Source organism: Limulus polyphemus, unplaced genomic scaffold (genome assembly GCF_000517525.1).
Source record: "Limulus polyphemus unplaced genomic scaffold, Limulus_polyphemus-2.1.2 Scaffold2363, whole genome shotgun sequence".
Lineage (NCBI taxonomy): Eukaryota > Metazoa > Arthropoda > Merostomata > Xiphosura > Limulidae > Limulus > Limulus polyphemus.
The window spans coordinates 88,952-104,975 of record NW_013667973.1 but is presented as its reverse complement, the minus strand read 5'-3'; the positions used below and the strand labels follow the sequence as shown (position 1 = coordinate 104,975).

The window sequence follows — 16,024 nt, the reverse complement described above, 5'->3', positions numbered from 1 at the left end:
CGTCACGTTGTGACCTTCTTATATATACCAGCCTACCCCCAATCTAGTAATCTCCCGGCAATTCACGAAGGTTCGAGAAAGAAGTGGCGTGACCTCGCTGACGCAACAATATGATAAATACTTGTGAAACTGTTCGTCGCGGGCAAGACTTTGCAATAACGAATAAAGAAAAAGAGTATTTATTCACAATAATATAAATGTAAGTACCTAATGGTTTGAACCCGTCACCGAACACGTTTCAACCGTGAGACGTTATATTTGACGGTCAATCGCAAGAATTTGCGGTATGTGATGTTAAATAGCTACTTTCCTTCTAGCCTGTGACTGGTAAATTAGAAATAGCTAGCGCAGATTGCTCTGGTGTAGCTTTGCGCGAAATGCAAACCAACTTTGGGGTTTTAAAATATGAAATTACAATTTTTATGCCACCTAGTGGCACAGCGGTATGTCTGCGGACTTACAACGCTATAATAATCGGGTTTCGATACCCGTGGTGGGCAGAGCACAAACAGCCCAATTTGTTTGTTTTTGGAATTAAGCACAAAGCTACACAATGGGCTATCTGTGCTCTGCCCACCACGGGTATCGAAAACCGGTTTCTAGCGTTGTAAGTCCGCAGACATACTGCTGTGCCACTGGAGGGCAATATATAAAGAGGATGCAGTTAGACATTTTCTCTAACAAAAATAGTTTGTTTGTAATTAAACACAAAGCTACACAAGTCATCCGAATAATCTCATTAACAAAAAAAAAAGAAACCAGAGTTTTCAGCACTTCTATCTCCATACATATGCTCAGTATGCCAGATAGGCACTAACAACTGACTAACTACGTATGGGGTAGGCGAAGTGTCTAGAAACAAGGCTACATTATAAATACGAGAACCACTCAAGCACTGAATCAGTTTTTCAATTGGTAGAGTGCCAGTCAATCAGTCAAGTATTTGGATCAGTGTTAGTTATCATACATATTCAGTTACTCAATCGATTAGCCTTGAAATATTATAAGTATTTTTATTTGTACATTAGTCTTAGTATTATTAGTGAGTAAATGTCTGAAAAAAATTCTTAGACATAGAAATACAGCTGTGTAGAAGTAGTTTGTTTTTGAATTTCGTGCATAGCTACACAAGAGCTATCTACACTAGCCGTTCCTAATTTAGAAGTGATAGACTAGGGAGAAAGAAGCTAGTCAACACTACTCACCTCCAAATATTAGGATGCAGTTTATCAACAAAAAGTAGGGTTTTTCCATCACATTATAACGACATGTTCGGTGATGGGAATCGAACTCCTAACCTATGAGTCGAGCACCTTGACCACCAGACCATGCCAGATCCAAAATTTTAATAGCTTGTAGGTTAAAGAAGAATCAAACTAATTTGTTACCATTATGTAGACTGGACTTTCCTCGTTTCCATCAATTGATTTAAAATAACTAATCGATGAAAAAAACTCTTACAACAATATATATATATATCTGAGAAAACATTTTTATGACACTGTATATATATATTTGATTGTTTTACTGGTAAATCAAGTTTTGTCATACATGTTGAACACTTGAAATCAGATGCTTAAATTCTTATGTCTAATATATAACATCTATTTCTCCTGAAAAGGATGCTTACTTAAATCTTTAAATAGTATACAATAATTTTCATGTTTATCTTTATAAGTTGATTTGTTCCACTAAAGTTTACTAGTAGTGATTATTAGTCTCAAAGTGGGTTCCTCGTCATCGAATTTAAAATTACATTCTTACCTTTCTGCACATATTTTCATTCTGAACATTAAATGAAGTACTATGTATAGGTGTTCTTTACACTTCTATCTGAGGTCATTAACACTGAACACAAACGATAGAAAGGTCAACACATACAATTACCAAATACTGTGGACACTTCAACCCTATTGATTCATAATTGGTATGTCGACCTTTTACTAAGAGAGAAGGCTGATAAAATTCAAAGTTCAGTGTAGCAGAAAAGATTTTATGAAAACAAAAGTTGAACAAATCAATTATAAAACACTGTATAGCTGAAAACTTGATAACCTGTGATATTTACGAATAACACAAACTGAAACATTTATGAACTATAAGATACTAGATTGCCAAGATTAAACTAATTTTCATACAAGTCTATTACATTTCATTTAGTGTACAATTCATGTATACTTTCTACTCAGTTAGACTCTCCTACTGGCCTTTGTTCTATAGTCGTATGGCAATCAATGACCTTAACTTGAGAATCATCCTGTACTGTTGTCATGCACTATTTGAACATAATGAAAACAAGAACTGATATATTTCATCTGGTACATAACAACACATAACACTATAGAACTAATGAATTAGTGAAATGTTTTATACATAAAGCAATGGGTAATTGTAAAAGTATGTAAGGTAAATTATTGCCTCATTCAAATAATAGACAAACTGTATGATAAAACCTGAGATATATAACAGTGTTATAATAGTTGTCTCGTTGAAATAATGGTTTTACTTGTAAAAGTGAAAGAGCAGGTGTGTTAAAATACTATGGAACTATAGAAACTCTGCTCTTAGTTACACAATTCACCTAAAGTAACATTACACTTACTAAGACCTTGTAATAATAACACCATCCTCCCATAGAAGCACTGTCAGCCTTTGTAAATATATATATATATGTGATAACTATAAAGTAAGTACCAACATGTGTAAAAAGGAATATTTTGTCAAGAACTCACTTACTGTTATACACAATAAAACGTATAGATATATGGATAAAGGAATAACATATTTAATCCATAAAGCCAAACTAGTGAAACAGTAAGATTGTATCTTAAGTTATTGCAGATATTTAGATATGTTATCGCAAAATATCTGATATTCTCTGGATTTGGGAAAAATATGCCAGGCAAATAAGGTAAAATACTATTAACATTGTCCTTAGTAGCATCATCTGCCTATAGTAACACTATCCGCCTATAGAACCTTGGTAATGTCATCTTCTTTTGTAATACAAATAAATTTATAAGTGGAAACTACAATAAAATGAAATATTATGTTAAGAACACTTTTATTGTTATTCAAAATCAATAAAAAAATTGAAGTAATAGATTTACGTCTTTATAATATATAATTAAATCTAGACATTGATGAGGTAATCACAAGTTGAGACAACGTACAATGAGCTCATAATCCTTTTGAACTGTCTGCCTATACAAACACTACCTTCAGTAACACTTTCAGCCTTTGTAAAAAGTACGCAATATATAAGAAAAACTATAAAGTTGATAAGATTAAAATAGCAGATTTAATGTTATACTCATAAAGAAAAATACAGAATTTGCAAATTAGGTTAAATTATTACTTTTAAGACTTTGATTGCTACTATAAAGTTAATGTCATGTTGACCTATCTACGCGATTATCATATCAACGCGCCCTCTTGTGCTACTTCGTGGCCCTAGCAATATGCTCCTAGCAACAATAACTCTGACAGCAGACAACTTCTGTTATCAAGTACCATGGCAGCCTAACAGTGTGCTCCTAGCGACGCACCTGCTGGTTCCTCTTCGTGAAACTATTACTCTAAGACAGTAGCGCTCTCTGGTGACATTTTATGAAACTATGACGTCATCGTCTCTGGCTCGTGGCACTAAGACATCTACCCACCTCCTATTCCCCTGAAGTTTGGGTGTAACTACTGATGTCCCTTATCTTAACCTCTATCCATTAAACCATTTTTTAGATACTCCACAATAACGTAATTTACTTAGGTTTATAATTTATTTCACTTGCACGCACTTGCGCGAAAAACACATTTGTATAAACACATACATGAAAAGGAGAGAAATGAATACATTTCATGATCGTTCAGGGGCGTAGGGAGAAATATATAAAGCATACTCTTCTTTTTTCTATTGAAAACTAAATGTCGTATTATTTTCATCTTTAAATGAAGTAATTCGATACGAAAATATTTTCACAAATTTTCGTTGTTAAAATTAACCTGAAACTCCAGTTATATTTTTATGTATATTATATACAGTGATATAATATAACTACACAGGCAAGTGTAATATATCCGCAAAATGCAGAGTAGTTAGGGTGCTCGATTCGCAATCTGGAGGTCGGTTGATCAAAAACTGTCGCTGAACATTTTCGCCCTTTTAGACGTGGGGGCGCTATAATGTAATGCTCAATCTCATTATTCGTCACAAAATGTATCTCAAAATTTGACGATAAGTGGTGTTGGCTAGCTACTTTTCCTCTAATATATATATATATCACTTCAAAATTAGTGACGTATAGCGCAACTAGCCCTCGGGTAGCTTTGAGCGAATTTCAACAAACAAAGCAAAACGCAAATTTGAGAAACTCTATTCATAGAATAAATCAAACACAGTCAGCAAAAGAAATATAAATAAACACAAGAGAACAAATAAATAGAATATCTATTCACACTAAGGTTTGATAATTTACCAAACTGTCCAGTCTCTTAAGTTCTGATGTGATTATGTCGACCGCTGGAACTGTAGAAGGATTTGTTAACACTTCCTCACATTACAAGGAAAAAAAGAATTACATTATACTGCAATCTCGAGTCCGACAAAGGGTCCAAGTGCAGTATATTGCAATCAATATGTTACCTACGTCATACAATAGTCAAAGTAATACATTCAAGGGAAAGAACTTCCAACTCATAACATCAACAAAAAACCTCACCAATTTAAGGTTGATTAAATGGCTACTGAATAACACAAAAGGCAGCTTCACAAAACCACCACCAAGTATTCGAGTGAAAACTAACATTGTTTGAGGGTTTATTAAATCCTCACCTCCGTTCGAACTTCCCATAATGACATGTAAGGCATAAAAAATAATAAATATATAAATGTATAATGTTATGAGATTTAAGCTATTTAATTTAAACATTTATCTTTTCATGTTATAATTGTGTTCATTCTAGAATGAAAGAGACATAATTTATATTTCTTTCCTAATTTTTTTATGGTGGTTACGAGATCAGTCAAATCTACCAAAACCATACAGAGATTCAATACTGAAAATAGCAGATAAAATATAAAGTTTTTTCTTAAGAAATGTTTGATAACTATCTGGACATTATACAGATTTTGCATATGAAATTTGAAAATTTTCTGATGCATAAAAGTATCACAATGAAAATTACCTTACATGATAGATAAGCAACATGTGAAAAGAAAAAAAAAGACACGAGAAAAACATTTCTTTACAAACCTTAAGACTTAATTTAAAAAAAATTGATATTTTGCATATGAAAGCATTGTAATGTTTACTGATAATGTGCCAAATTTCGTTAAAATTCGCTTACTAATTTAAAAGTTATAGCATGAAAACTTTAACAAGTACAAAATAGTAATGTGCCAAATTTCGTTAAAATTCGCTTACTAATTTAAAAGTTATAGCATGAAAACTTTAACAAGTACAAAATGGTTACGAGGTAAGTCCCAGGGATTAAGTCAGTGCTGAAAGTTAAGACAGTTTTATTTTTGTAGCACGATGATTGGCCTTGGAATGAATTGGTGTCAGCATTAGCTGAGGCTGGCACTTTACAAGGGTTTAAGGAAAAAATTGATGATATCCTGAAAAATAAAAAGTGGGTTTATGATTTTACTTTCCTCAAGGGTAGGTGTGATTTTATTTGTTTTGAATTTGGTGTAAAAATAGTTAAGGTCTCTCTGCACTAGATGTCTCTAATTTTGAAGTGATAGTAAAGAAGGAAAGCAGCTTGCCAACACTACCCACTGCCAATTGTTGAGCTACTCTTTAACAATGTATAGTGGGATTGGCAATCACATCATAATGCTCCCATGGCTAACGAGTGAGCATGGATGGGAATGGGATTCAAACTCCAACCCTCAGGTTATGCTTTGATTGCCTTAACCATCAGATAATGCCAGGCCTAGGTGGGTATGTCAGAACAGTCTTGAAAAACCAAATAAACCCTTGTTCAGTTGCTGTCTGTATGCTATGTTTGATATATACTGTTGTGTGAAAGCACTAATTGTTAAAACAAAGCAAAGTTAACACTGTAATTAATAGCATTGATGAATTATGGCTACACAGAAATTGTACAAATCCAATATTCAAGGCTGAAAATGTAAAAGTTAACAGTAAGAATTTCTTCAAATACATTAAGGGTAAGCAAAATTTAGGAGCGGAGTAGTGTCTTTGAGTGGTGATACAGGAAAGCTAACATATGATGATTATGGGATGACTGGGTTATTAAATTTTGCCTTTCCTTCAATTTTTACTAATGAAGATTTAATCAGTATTCTTCATCTCAAACAGATGGAAACAAGATTGAACAAGATGACCACAATAATTTTCAGCTTGTTAAAAAAAAAAGAACGATAAAGCTCCTGACTCACATAATATTTACCCAAAGCTTTTGAAAGAGTTTAAGAATTGGATATGTGAGCCACTTGCTGTTATTTTTGAAGTTTTTGACTATGGGTCAGGTGTCATAAGATTGGAAGTTTGATGTTGTTAATAAAAAATTACCCGGTAATTATAGGCCTATTAGTCTTTTCATCAATGGCAGGAAAAGTTTTTGAAAGTCTGGTAAAAGATGATTTGCAAAGTTATTCAATAAAGTTTACAGTTTTGTTGGCTAGTCAGTATGGTTTCACTAGGGGAAAGTCTTGCCTTACACATCTTTTGACATTATTTGAAAAGGTTATTACTTATGTAGATGAGGGCATGGGAGTGGATTTTGTGTATCTGGATTTTCAGAAAGCATATGACTAGCTGCTAGATAATAGGATTGTTAAAAAAGTTATCTCTGTACATGTGGGGAATTGATTGGCTCACTGAATAGAAAACTGGCTAGATGGAGATGTTATAAATGGAGGATACTTCTGCCTTATAAAAGGATATAGATTATTTGATGAGTTTGGCAAATAAATGACAGATGACTTCTAATTATAATAAATGCATGGTAATGCATTGGGGCTATAACAATTTGAATTATGGGTATAATTTTGATGGGAATAACCTTAACAGTGTTATGGAAGAGAGAGATCTTGGTTTTCTGCTTCATCAGCCTCTTAAGCCATCCAACCAATATCCTGTTTGTAGGGCATGTAGGATTTTAGGTTGTAGTTACAGAAATACTGAATACAGTTTAAAGAGGTTATAATGTCATTGTATAGGTCATTGGTTAGGCAACATTTGAAGTACTTTGTTCAACCTTGGGCTCCTTAAAGAAAGGGTTCAGAGGAGGGCTATTACAGTATTAGGATGATAACTGGGATGGAAAGGTTTTCATATAAGAATAGGTTAAGATCTCTTAACTTTTCTCTTGAAAAATTAGAGTTAGAGGGGATCTGATAGAGTTAAGATTGTTCAGAGAATTGATGGTGTTGGTGCACAATTCTTTTTATATTTATGTTGAGAATTGTAAGACTAGGGGACACAATTATAAACTCTGACATGGTACAGTGATACTCACTATTAGGAGTCTTCAGCTAACAGTAACAGTTATATTTTTCAAACACAGTGTGTGGCCTTTGGAATAGGTTATCTTCAGATGTGGTAGTTGCAGCTGATTTAAGGGAATAAATGGAAAAGCTTGATAAATTTATTAAATATTTGAATTAGAGTTTATAAGAGCTGGCTTTGAATTATTATTTTTTTGGCATATTTTTTGTGGATAGGAAGGCCTACATGGACCAAATCGTCCCTTGTTGTCCTATAAATATAATGTTATGTTAACCTGTGTAAGTTTACAAGATAGGAATAATAAAATAATATCAAATATAATAATGGCTGAGAAATTATGACGTGTTCTTAAGACGTAATTAAATTACTATCTCCGTCAGTGAGTGTGACCATGTGAATCACAACACTAGGCTAATACTAGAAGTGTAGAGTACACCTATAATTTAAAATACTATACCGTCTATTATCGTTTAACTCATTAATAATTATCATAAAATATAATTTGCTTTACAATTTATAACACTACATTTCATTAACAAACATTATTTGTTGATCCTGTTTGAAAAATATAGTGTATTTACCTGACGCTTTCGTTCTTTGCCCACTCTGAAAAATCACAAAATGGCGAACTTGGAAATGACATACGATTTCTAAAACTTAAATAGCGATCTCTGCGACATCTGCTTTCAAATATTGCCACTTTAAGATCAGTCTGAATAAGTGCAGTGATTTCTCTATTTCGAAAGTTAATGAAAAATGATTACGTCACTAACCATACACAATTATATACAAAGCATGATACATTGGTATGTGGAAAATATAGTAGCGATATTTTTGCTCTTAAAATTTTTAAATTATTTGTTTCTTTGATACATAAAGTCTTAGAAACATATATATATCGTAACAATACAAATACTGGGCTAATACATTTTTTACGTGTTTTTTGTGTAAAGTATATTTATTTGCATTTAAAGCATACAGTTACACAAAAAATGCACACTCTAAGAGTTAGTGCATATTTTATAAATTAAGTTTTTTATATATTTACAGCTTCCCTTTAAACTGATGTGTGTTAGTGCCATGAGTTAATGATTTTGTATACATTAAAAGTTGGATGAATCTGCTTCTACTTTTTCTTCTTCTTTTTGTCCCCTGGTGGGACAGCGGTAAGTCTACGGATTTACAACACTAGACTTAGGGATTCGATTCCCCTCAGTGGATACAGCAGACAGCCTGATGTGGCTTTGCTGTAAGAAAACACACAATTATATTGACCTTTCAGCCATGCCTGGCTAACAATACAGAAGTTACAATGATGTGGCAAGCGTGCTCTGTGGAAGCTGTCTGTGACCTGATTCTGGGCGAGATTGAGATCTTTATGCGGCCTGGGGGTTTCTCTTTGGGAGGTGCTGATGTGAATTTACATTTTGAAACGGGATATTCTGGGGAGAATTTAGACTCCCTGTTTCCTGCTCCTTCTTTTGCTAGAGCTTCCTTTCCTGGGAACTCATCTGGTCAGCCCCCTTCTGCTTAATTAGGACTTGTTCACATGCTTTATTACGTCATCCATTCAGTTTCTTGGGACTTTTTCTTGGTTATTTTGTAGAGATGGGTACAGAAAATGATCCATATCACTTATTCTGAGCTCTCCTTGAAGGTGAGGAGTCTTCTGCAGATCATGTCTCTTTTTTTTATTTTCAATGGATTCCACTCTGTGGCAAGTGTTGCCCAGGCAGGTCTGCTTTTATCAAAACAATTCCACACTAGCAACCACTAACACAGTTTACTTTATCTAGGTTGCAACAGGCTCTGTAAAAATGAGGTGCTCATTAAGACCACCTAGAAGCAGACCGGGTGGTATTACCTTACTATGCTGGACCACCACTCATGGATCTATCTTAGGTAAAGCATAAGAGGATCCTGTCTGTCCCTGCCGATCATTGGATTGAATAAATCGGGATCAGTTTACTTTTAAAAATTTAGGGAACTTGGTTCACCTATTGCACTGTTTCCAAACATTGTTCCTGTGGACTCCTCAACATGCATTATCCCCTTGTTTCCTACTAATGGAGCTAGGGAGTCCTTACCATGCCTAGTTTCCAATCGCTGGGATGGTGGACAGAGGCTATTCCTCCAGAGTGTTGAGTGACTTTCTTCCACTCTTCAAGAAAAGGGTGAAGTTGGGGGCCATCTTACCTGGCTCCCTAGTTTTTTTTCCCAGATGCTGGTATGAGAGGCACCATCCCTACATGGGAGCCTACTCGTAAAACCAGTTCAGATTTGATGCTTTGCTATCTGGTTGGGTTGAGTGTGGCTCTTCTTTTTGATCAATATCTGTTCAGTACATTGTTCATGGAAAAGGGTCCATTGTCTCCTTGTAATTCCGAACACGGAGTGGTCCCATCCTGGGTTCTTGGTTGAGCACAGTTTGTTCCATGTACTCCCAATAATTCTGTGGGCAAGTAGAATTTACCTTGTCCACACATTTGGGGAGGGAGGATAAGTGTTCATAATTTTAGACTGGATGAGTTCTGTTGAGTTCAGGTTGAGTATGGCATACAGGATTCCATCATCCCGAGTTTGGAGTGCTGTCTTTCGAACTTCTTCAGGTTGAACAGAGGGTTTGTCCACTTCAGTGTTGCTTACCTTCTCTTTGTGATTCAGGTGGCTCAGAACGCATCACTCTATGGCAACAGGTTGGGATCCACTCACATGTATATATAGTGGTTTAAATACTCTAGATACCAATGTGGAATTTAGAAACCATGACTCCATAATTTCAACTCTGAGCAGTGGGACCTCGGCTATCTGGTTGGGGCCTGGCCAATAGTGATGACAGATCATGTCAAATTCCATCCGAATGCCATGATTTAGGTTCCGGATGAAGAGCATACCTGTTCTGGATGTAGTGAGATTCCCCCACTAGAGTACTAAACTATTATTGGCACACCCACGATCTATGCAGATGCATTTTGTATGGATAATGCCCTCACTGGCCCCTTCACCTTATCAATGTGGGATTCTAGATATAGTGTGAGATCATGTCAAATTCCATCCGAATGCCATGATTTAGGTTCCGGTTGAAGAGCATACCTGTTCTGGATGTAGTGAGATTCCCCCACTAGAGTACTAAACTATTATTGGCACACCCACGATCTATGCAGATGCATTTTGTATGGATAATGCCCTCACTGGCCCCTTCACCATATCAATGTGGGATTCTAGATATAGTGTGAGAAGAGGTAAGTATGTTTTGGAAGCTAACATTTTCTTAAATCAAAAATGTATTTCCAATAATACTTAACTTCCCTCACACTCTCCTGCACATCCTCCTCACTAAGAGCTGGTGTTAGAGACTGCAGATTGGGTCAATCTCAAAAAAGTGATAATATTATCTGAATCAGGTGCTTTATACAGTACCAGGATAGAGGGTGCATTGATGTAGGTGGAGAATGTCACATGACAGATATTGCCAAGGTCAATTAAGTGGGGAATAAATGACTGGAGCAAGCAAGAAAAATTCAGACCAGTGCTTAAGTTGGCGAAGAAAGGAAACTGTAGCAGTCAAGTACTAGCTGTAGTGTAAGCAGTGATAAGTATTATTGGAAATACACTTGATTTCATAAAATTGTAACTTTCAGAGTAATGTATAATCTATGTATATTATAAAGCTTTAATAAGCCAATGACTAGTGAAGATGTTGCACCACTTACAACTTTGGTTCATCACATCACTTTAAATTTTGTTATTCATTGTTAATTTTTTTTGGGAAAAGGAAGAATTAAAACCAGTTAAACTCCCACTTTGTAGCCTTGGTAAAAACTGAAAATCTAATCTTGTTATCTGAGGGACTGTTAAGTCTTCTAAGTAAACATGAAATGCTGTAAAATGTTTAATAATCTATTTGGGGCAAGAATATTTCATATGTACACGTCACAATTAAGCATTAAGAACAATTTTATCTTTGTGACAATAATTTGAAAATTCACAAAATAAGATCTAATAAAACATTGTTGGTTAAATTCAGCACCCTGAGCAAGCACTATATGCATAACAAATAAACTACAGTACGATTTTATTTAATTCACTAAAAATTTCTACCAAAACCTAGAATAAACTTGATTAGTTACTTGTATGTTGATTGGTCAATTTATTTATTAAGATCCTCCTTTTGTAAATTTGTAAAATACATATTCATTTGCAGATTTATAGTCATATTCTGGTAGTTTTGCAAGCCACTGAATAAGGGCAAGGATCTCTGGCTTTCAATGGGATTTGATAGTGGATATATGTAACTGTCTAGCAGGATCATTTCTCTGACTATTCAAACTAGAGGAACATTATTGAATGAACTTGTGAAGTGTACCAGAATTGATTAATTCTTTCAATAATGGTCAGATAATTTGATTATCTTTAACTGTACAATGTCAGTGATATTACAGAAACTTCCATGTTATTATAACTGATAATCAGTTCGAAAACACATCTCTGATTAAAGTAGGAAAGCATGGTTTCAGAGGTACTTAGAATGAAAACTATGGACAATAGATGTCTGGAAGCATGTGTTGTAGTTTTATTAGTTACATTCACCCTTGAGTATATTGATGGTAGAGTGAAAATTAGGAAATAATAACATGAAGCATTTGATCTTATTTTTTTCTGAAAATTAAAACTTTTGCAGATAGTATAATAATAAGGAGAATATTTCTTTGGTAGGATTTAGGTACTTTGATTTATTGAGGAGGGTGAATGATGTTCAATTTAACATAATAGTGTTGTCAGTCTTGTCGATGCCTTTGATACTATATTAACATTGTGATGGACAGGCAAGTCCAGATTATTGTCATAGCATAAAGGAAAGTCCTTATGAAATGATAGTGCATGTTGATATTTATACTTAATGGTAAAAAGACTACAAAAATGTGTGTAGAAATGTTCAAAGTTTAAAATTTAGTTGTAACCTGCACTACTATTTATCCTAAATGCATAACTTTCTATCTGTATCACATAAATGTATGTATGTATGTGTATATTAATTATATGGTGATATTAGTTCACATATGTGTAGAATATTTATTCTTTAAATTCTGTTTTCTAGCCCAAACCTGGAGCAAATGATAGTCAATCTTCACAAAAAAGTTCCACATCACCATCATCAGGTGCTGAAGCTTCTTCAGGTGTATCACAAACATCTGGTACTTCTGTAGCAGATATTAAGCAGTCACCAAGTGTTTCAGAAACAGCACCCGAAAAGAAAGATTCTTTAGCATCAGAAATAACAAGGTATGTTTCTCATGTAATTTTATAGTATCAAGAAGATAACTCACTTCTGCACATACATCTGACTGTGAGATTTGCATGCCACTAGCCTTGAGCTAACTCCTACCTAAATTCATGTCAACTGTGCTGGTGCATAATAATGTCATCATGTGACAATAGACCACCCACCATCAATAAAAGGGTGAAACAACTTTCATGCACAGTAACTCTTCTATGCACTTTCACTCATGATAACTTCATTCTTATCTTCAACATTGAATTGAACAGATGTGTTTAGATTTTTCATTTTGATGAGAGTTGCATACGTTAATGAAACTTTGGATTTCATTTTCTTTGTTTTTTGTTTCAGAATCTTTATTTCTTTTCATGACTTCTTGTCTTATTTGTGTGATGAAGTTGCACACACAGGCCCTATTTCTACTGTAGCTTCTCGAGGCTTTTCAACTGTTGTAGATATTTCAGCCTTTGTTAAGCATGTTGTAGATTACCTCATGCTTACTAGGTTTCTTCCCCCAATCTTTTCAACTAATGTTCTTTCTCTTGAGTTTTGAGTGTCTAATTGGATGGTGATTTTATCCCCATTTACTTTGGGTAATGCCTTGCTGATCTAGGAATGTCCTCGACCTTCCAAACTATTTCTGAATATGTTTCCTCAGATATGTTCTTTTCATTGTCTTTTGTCTGTGTCCTTTAATATTTCCCATTTTTTACTCCATGAGCCCATTTCTTGGGTTTACTTTTTCCTTCCTCCTTTGCATGATATTAGGATTTATACTATTTCTTTTCTCAAACAACTCCATATTCACACCCACATGCCTCAACCCATTCACATTAATACCTCTTTTGTCCTGCTCTACAACTATTCTTCCCTTTCATTCTTTTTCTAAATTCCCTGTCTTCAGAATTTCTTTTGTCTGCTTGGGAAGCAGACCCTTTGCCTTTTATTTCACTCTCTAGTTCCCCATTTTCATGTCTTTATCTTTTTCTCACTACTATATTATGTTACCTCTCCCCCTGTCAAAACATTCCCTTCTCTTTGCTACCTTTGTCAGTTACTCTTTTTCTGCTCTGTCCCTCCTTTCTTGGTTACTCTGATCTTGAGACATGCTGTGTCTAGGTGGGCTTCTCATTAATGTATGCTTTCCTCTGTATAGTGTACATGGTATTTATCAGACTTTTTTTCATCATGCAGAAGTCTTCAGTGGTTTTCATGTTTCACTATAGACCCACTATCTTCCCTCATTTTTTGTCTTTCTCAACCTTGCCCTTTGACTCCAGTTCCTTGAATAGTTCAGTCTACTGCTACCTTTCCCATTCCAGCTTCCAGACCTTCCTCTTTTTCTCATCCTCTCATTATCTGACAGCCAGTTCATTGCTATTCTTCTTGGTGACTATTCTGTTTGATTGGGCCCAATGGGTACTTGTCTCTTTCTCTCTCTTGGCTGAACCTGCCATCCAAAGGGTGTATGCCACTTTTTTGGGGTTTTTGTTCTTGTCTCTTTGTGATCCCCAAGAAGACTGGGGATTAGTGTCTGCTGATTGGCCTATTATCTCGCAACTGATTTTTGATTGTGCCATCATTCTTGTTGAAGAATTTATTTTTCCTCTGCAGTCTTTTTCACTTGATTTGCAGATGATTGAGGTCACTGTGTCAGATACCCTTCAATACATCCCAGTTACCCTGTCCTCCATTTGCTTACTATGTTTCATTCATCAGAATTATGTCTTCCAAATCCCTGCTCTTCCCTTCAAAACATATCATCTGCCTTTTATATATTCCAATTTCCAAGTGCTTTCTCTCTCCCACATAATATTTGGTACATCTGGGCATTTTCTTCAACTCTTATCTTGGCTGTGTTCAACCTTCTCTTCTTTGTCTGTGAGCCATGGAATGTCTGGTCACCAAAATCTGAGCTTCTTATTCTCATCCTATGCTAGAAATTATTTCACTTTTCTGGATTCTGGCTTCCCTGGAGCCCCTTATTCCTTTGGGGCATCCACACATGCATCTTCTCCAATAGACTTTGCAAAACCAATAGTTTTCTTCTCAAGCTCGATTGTCCTCAATTATGAACCTTTACTCTCCTTTACTCAAGGACTTATCATAATAGCCAGACCATGCTAATTCTACATCTGACAATCCCTCATCACCCCCGTCCCAGACTAGATCTCCATCTATTCACTGGTGCTTCCCTCTCAGGTTGGGGAATATCTTAGAATGATGGCATGACTTTCTGGCATTTGGATCCAGGATGAGAGTTCACTCCACTTCAACATGCTCAAACTTCTCATTGTTTGTCAGGTATGTTTCCATTTCCTACCTCTTTTGATGGATCATTTGTTTGATCCAGTCCAACAATTCCATGGTCATTTCTAACAAAACTGTATAGGGACACCTGTTCCAGGACTCTCTGTTCAGGTGTTAGACCTCCTCTTCTGGGCTAATTCTCTTATCGATTCTGTCTTCTTGCTTGTTATTCGCTGGGAGTTACGAACCTTATTACAGACTGCCTTTCTTGGCTGAACTGCATTCTATCTAAAAAGTGGTCTCTTTACATCCAGGTCTTTCATTGGGTGTGCCTCTCATGGACATTTTTGTCACCCCTCTCAACTCTGAGCTTCCTTTCATCTGGTCTCTTGTTCCTCATCTTTCAGCTCTAGCTGTTGATACTCTCAGCCAAGCCTGGTCTTACTTTTTCTGTTTGCTTATCCTCCTCTTCAACTCCTTCCTTGAGTCCTTGCTTTGATATGTGATACTCATTGTTGAGTACTCCTAGTGGTAATTCTTTGACTAGCTTAGCCTTAGTTTCCTGTGCTTCTTTGCTTAGTGCTCACACTCCCTTCATCTACCCAATGTTCACTCTATTGCTTCAACCTCAAGGGATATTGTTCCTCCATCTTCATGTGTGGGATTTGTCCAGTCCATCACCTGTTGAACCAAACTCTCCGATCATCTGGCTTTCTTCTTGTTATATTCCTATCACTCTTCCACTTTGTTTACCAATGACAATGGCAGATCTCTCATCTTTAGTCCATCTGCCAATCCTTTCCTCCCTGGGATCCAACTGTAAACCACCTGCCTTTTTTACCTGACTGTTCGACCATGGTTTGTGGGTCTCCATTGCTTGTTGTTGAGCAGAATTGTCCACTAAATTTTGCCTATCCCAGTACAACAAGGTGTTTTCTTCCCCTGTCCTTTCTACTCTAATCCAATCCTTTCTTTGTTTAGTGATGTTCTCATACTTTCTTCCACCACACTTACACACTCC

At 35.6% G+C, this 16,024-nt stretch overlaps 1 protein-coding gene across 3 annotated transcripts in view; it reads left to right on the top strand.

Moving 5' to 3' along the window:
* Nucleotides 1-16,024, top strand: part of LOC106466728 (UV excision repair protein RAD23 homolog B-like) — a 44,605-nt gene that overhangs the window by 16,007 nt on the left and 12,574 nt on the right. For all 3 annotated transcript variants that reach the window (XM_022394814.1, XM_022394815.1, XM_013927030.2), the window contains one exon: nt 12,574-12,758. In XM_022394814.1, coding sequence (XP_022250522.1) covers nt 12,574-12,758 — 185 coding nt within the window. The remainder of the gene's footprint in view (nt 1-12,573; nt 12,759-16,024) is intronic.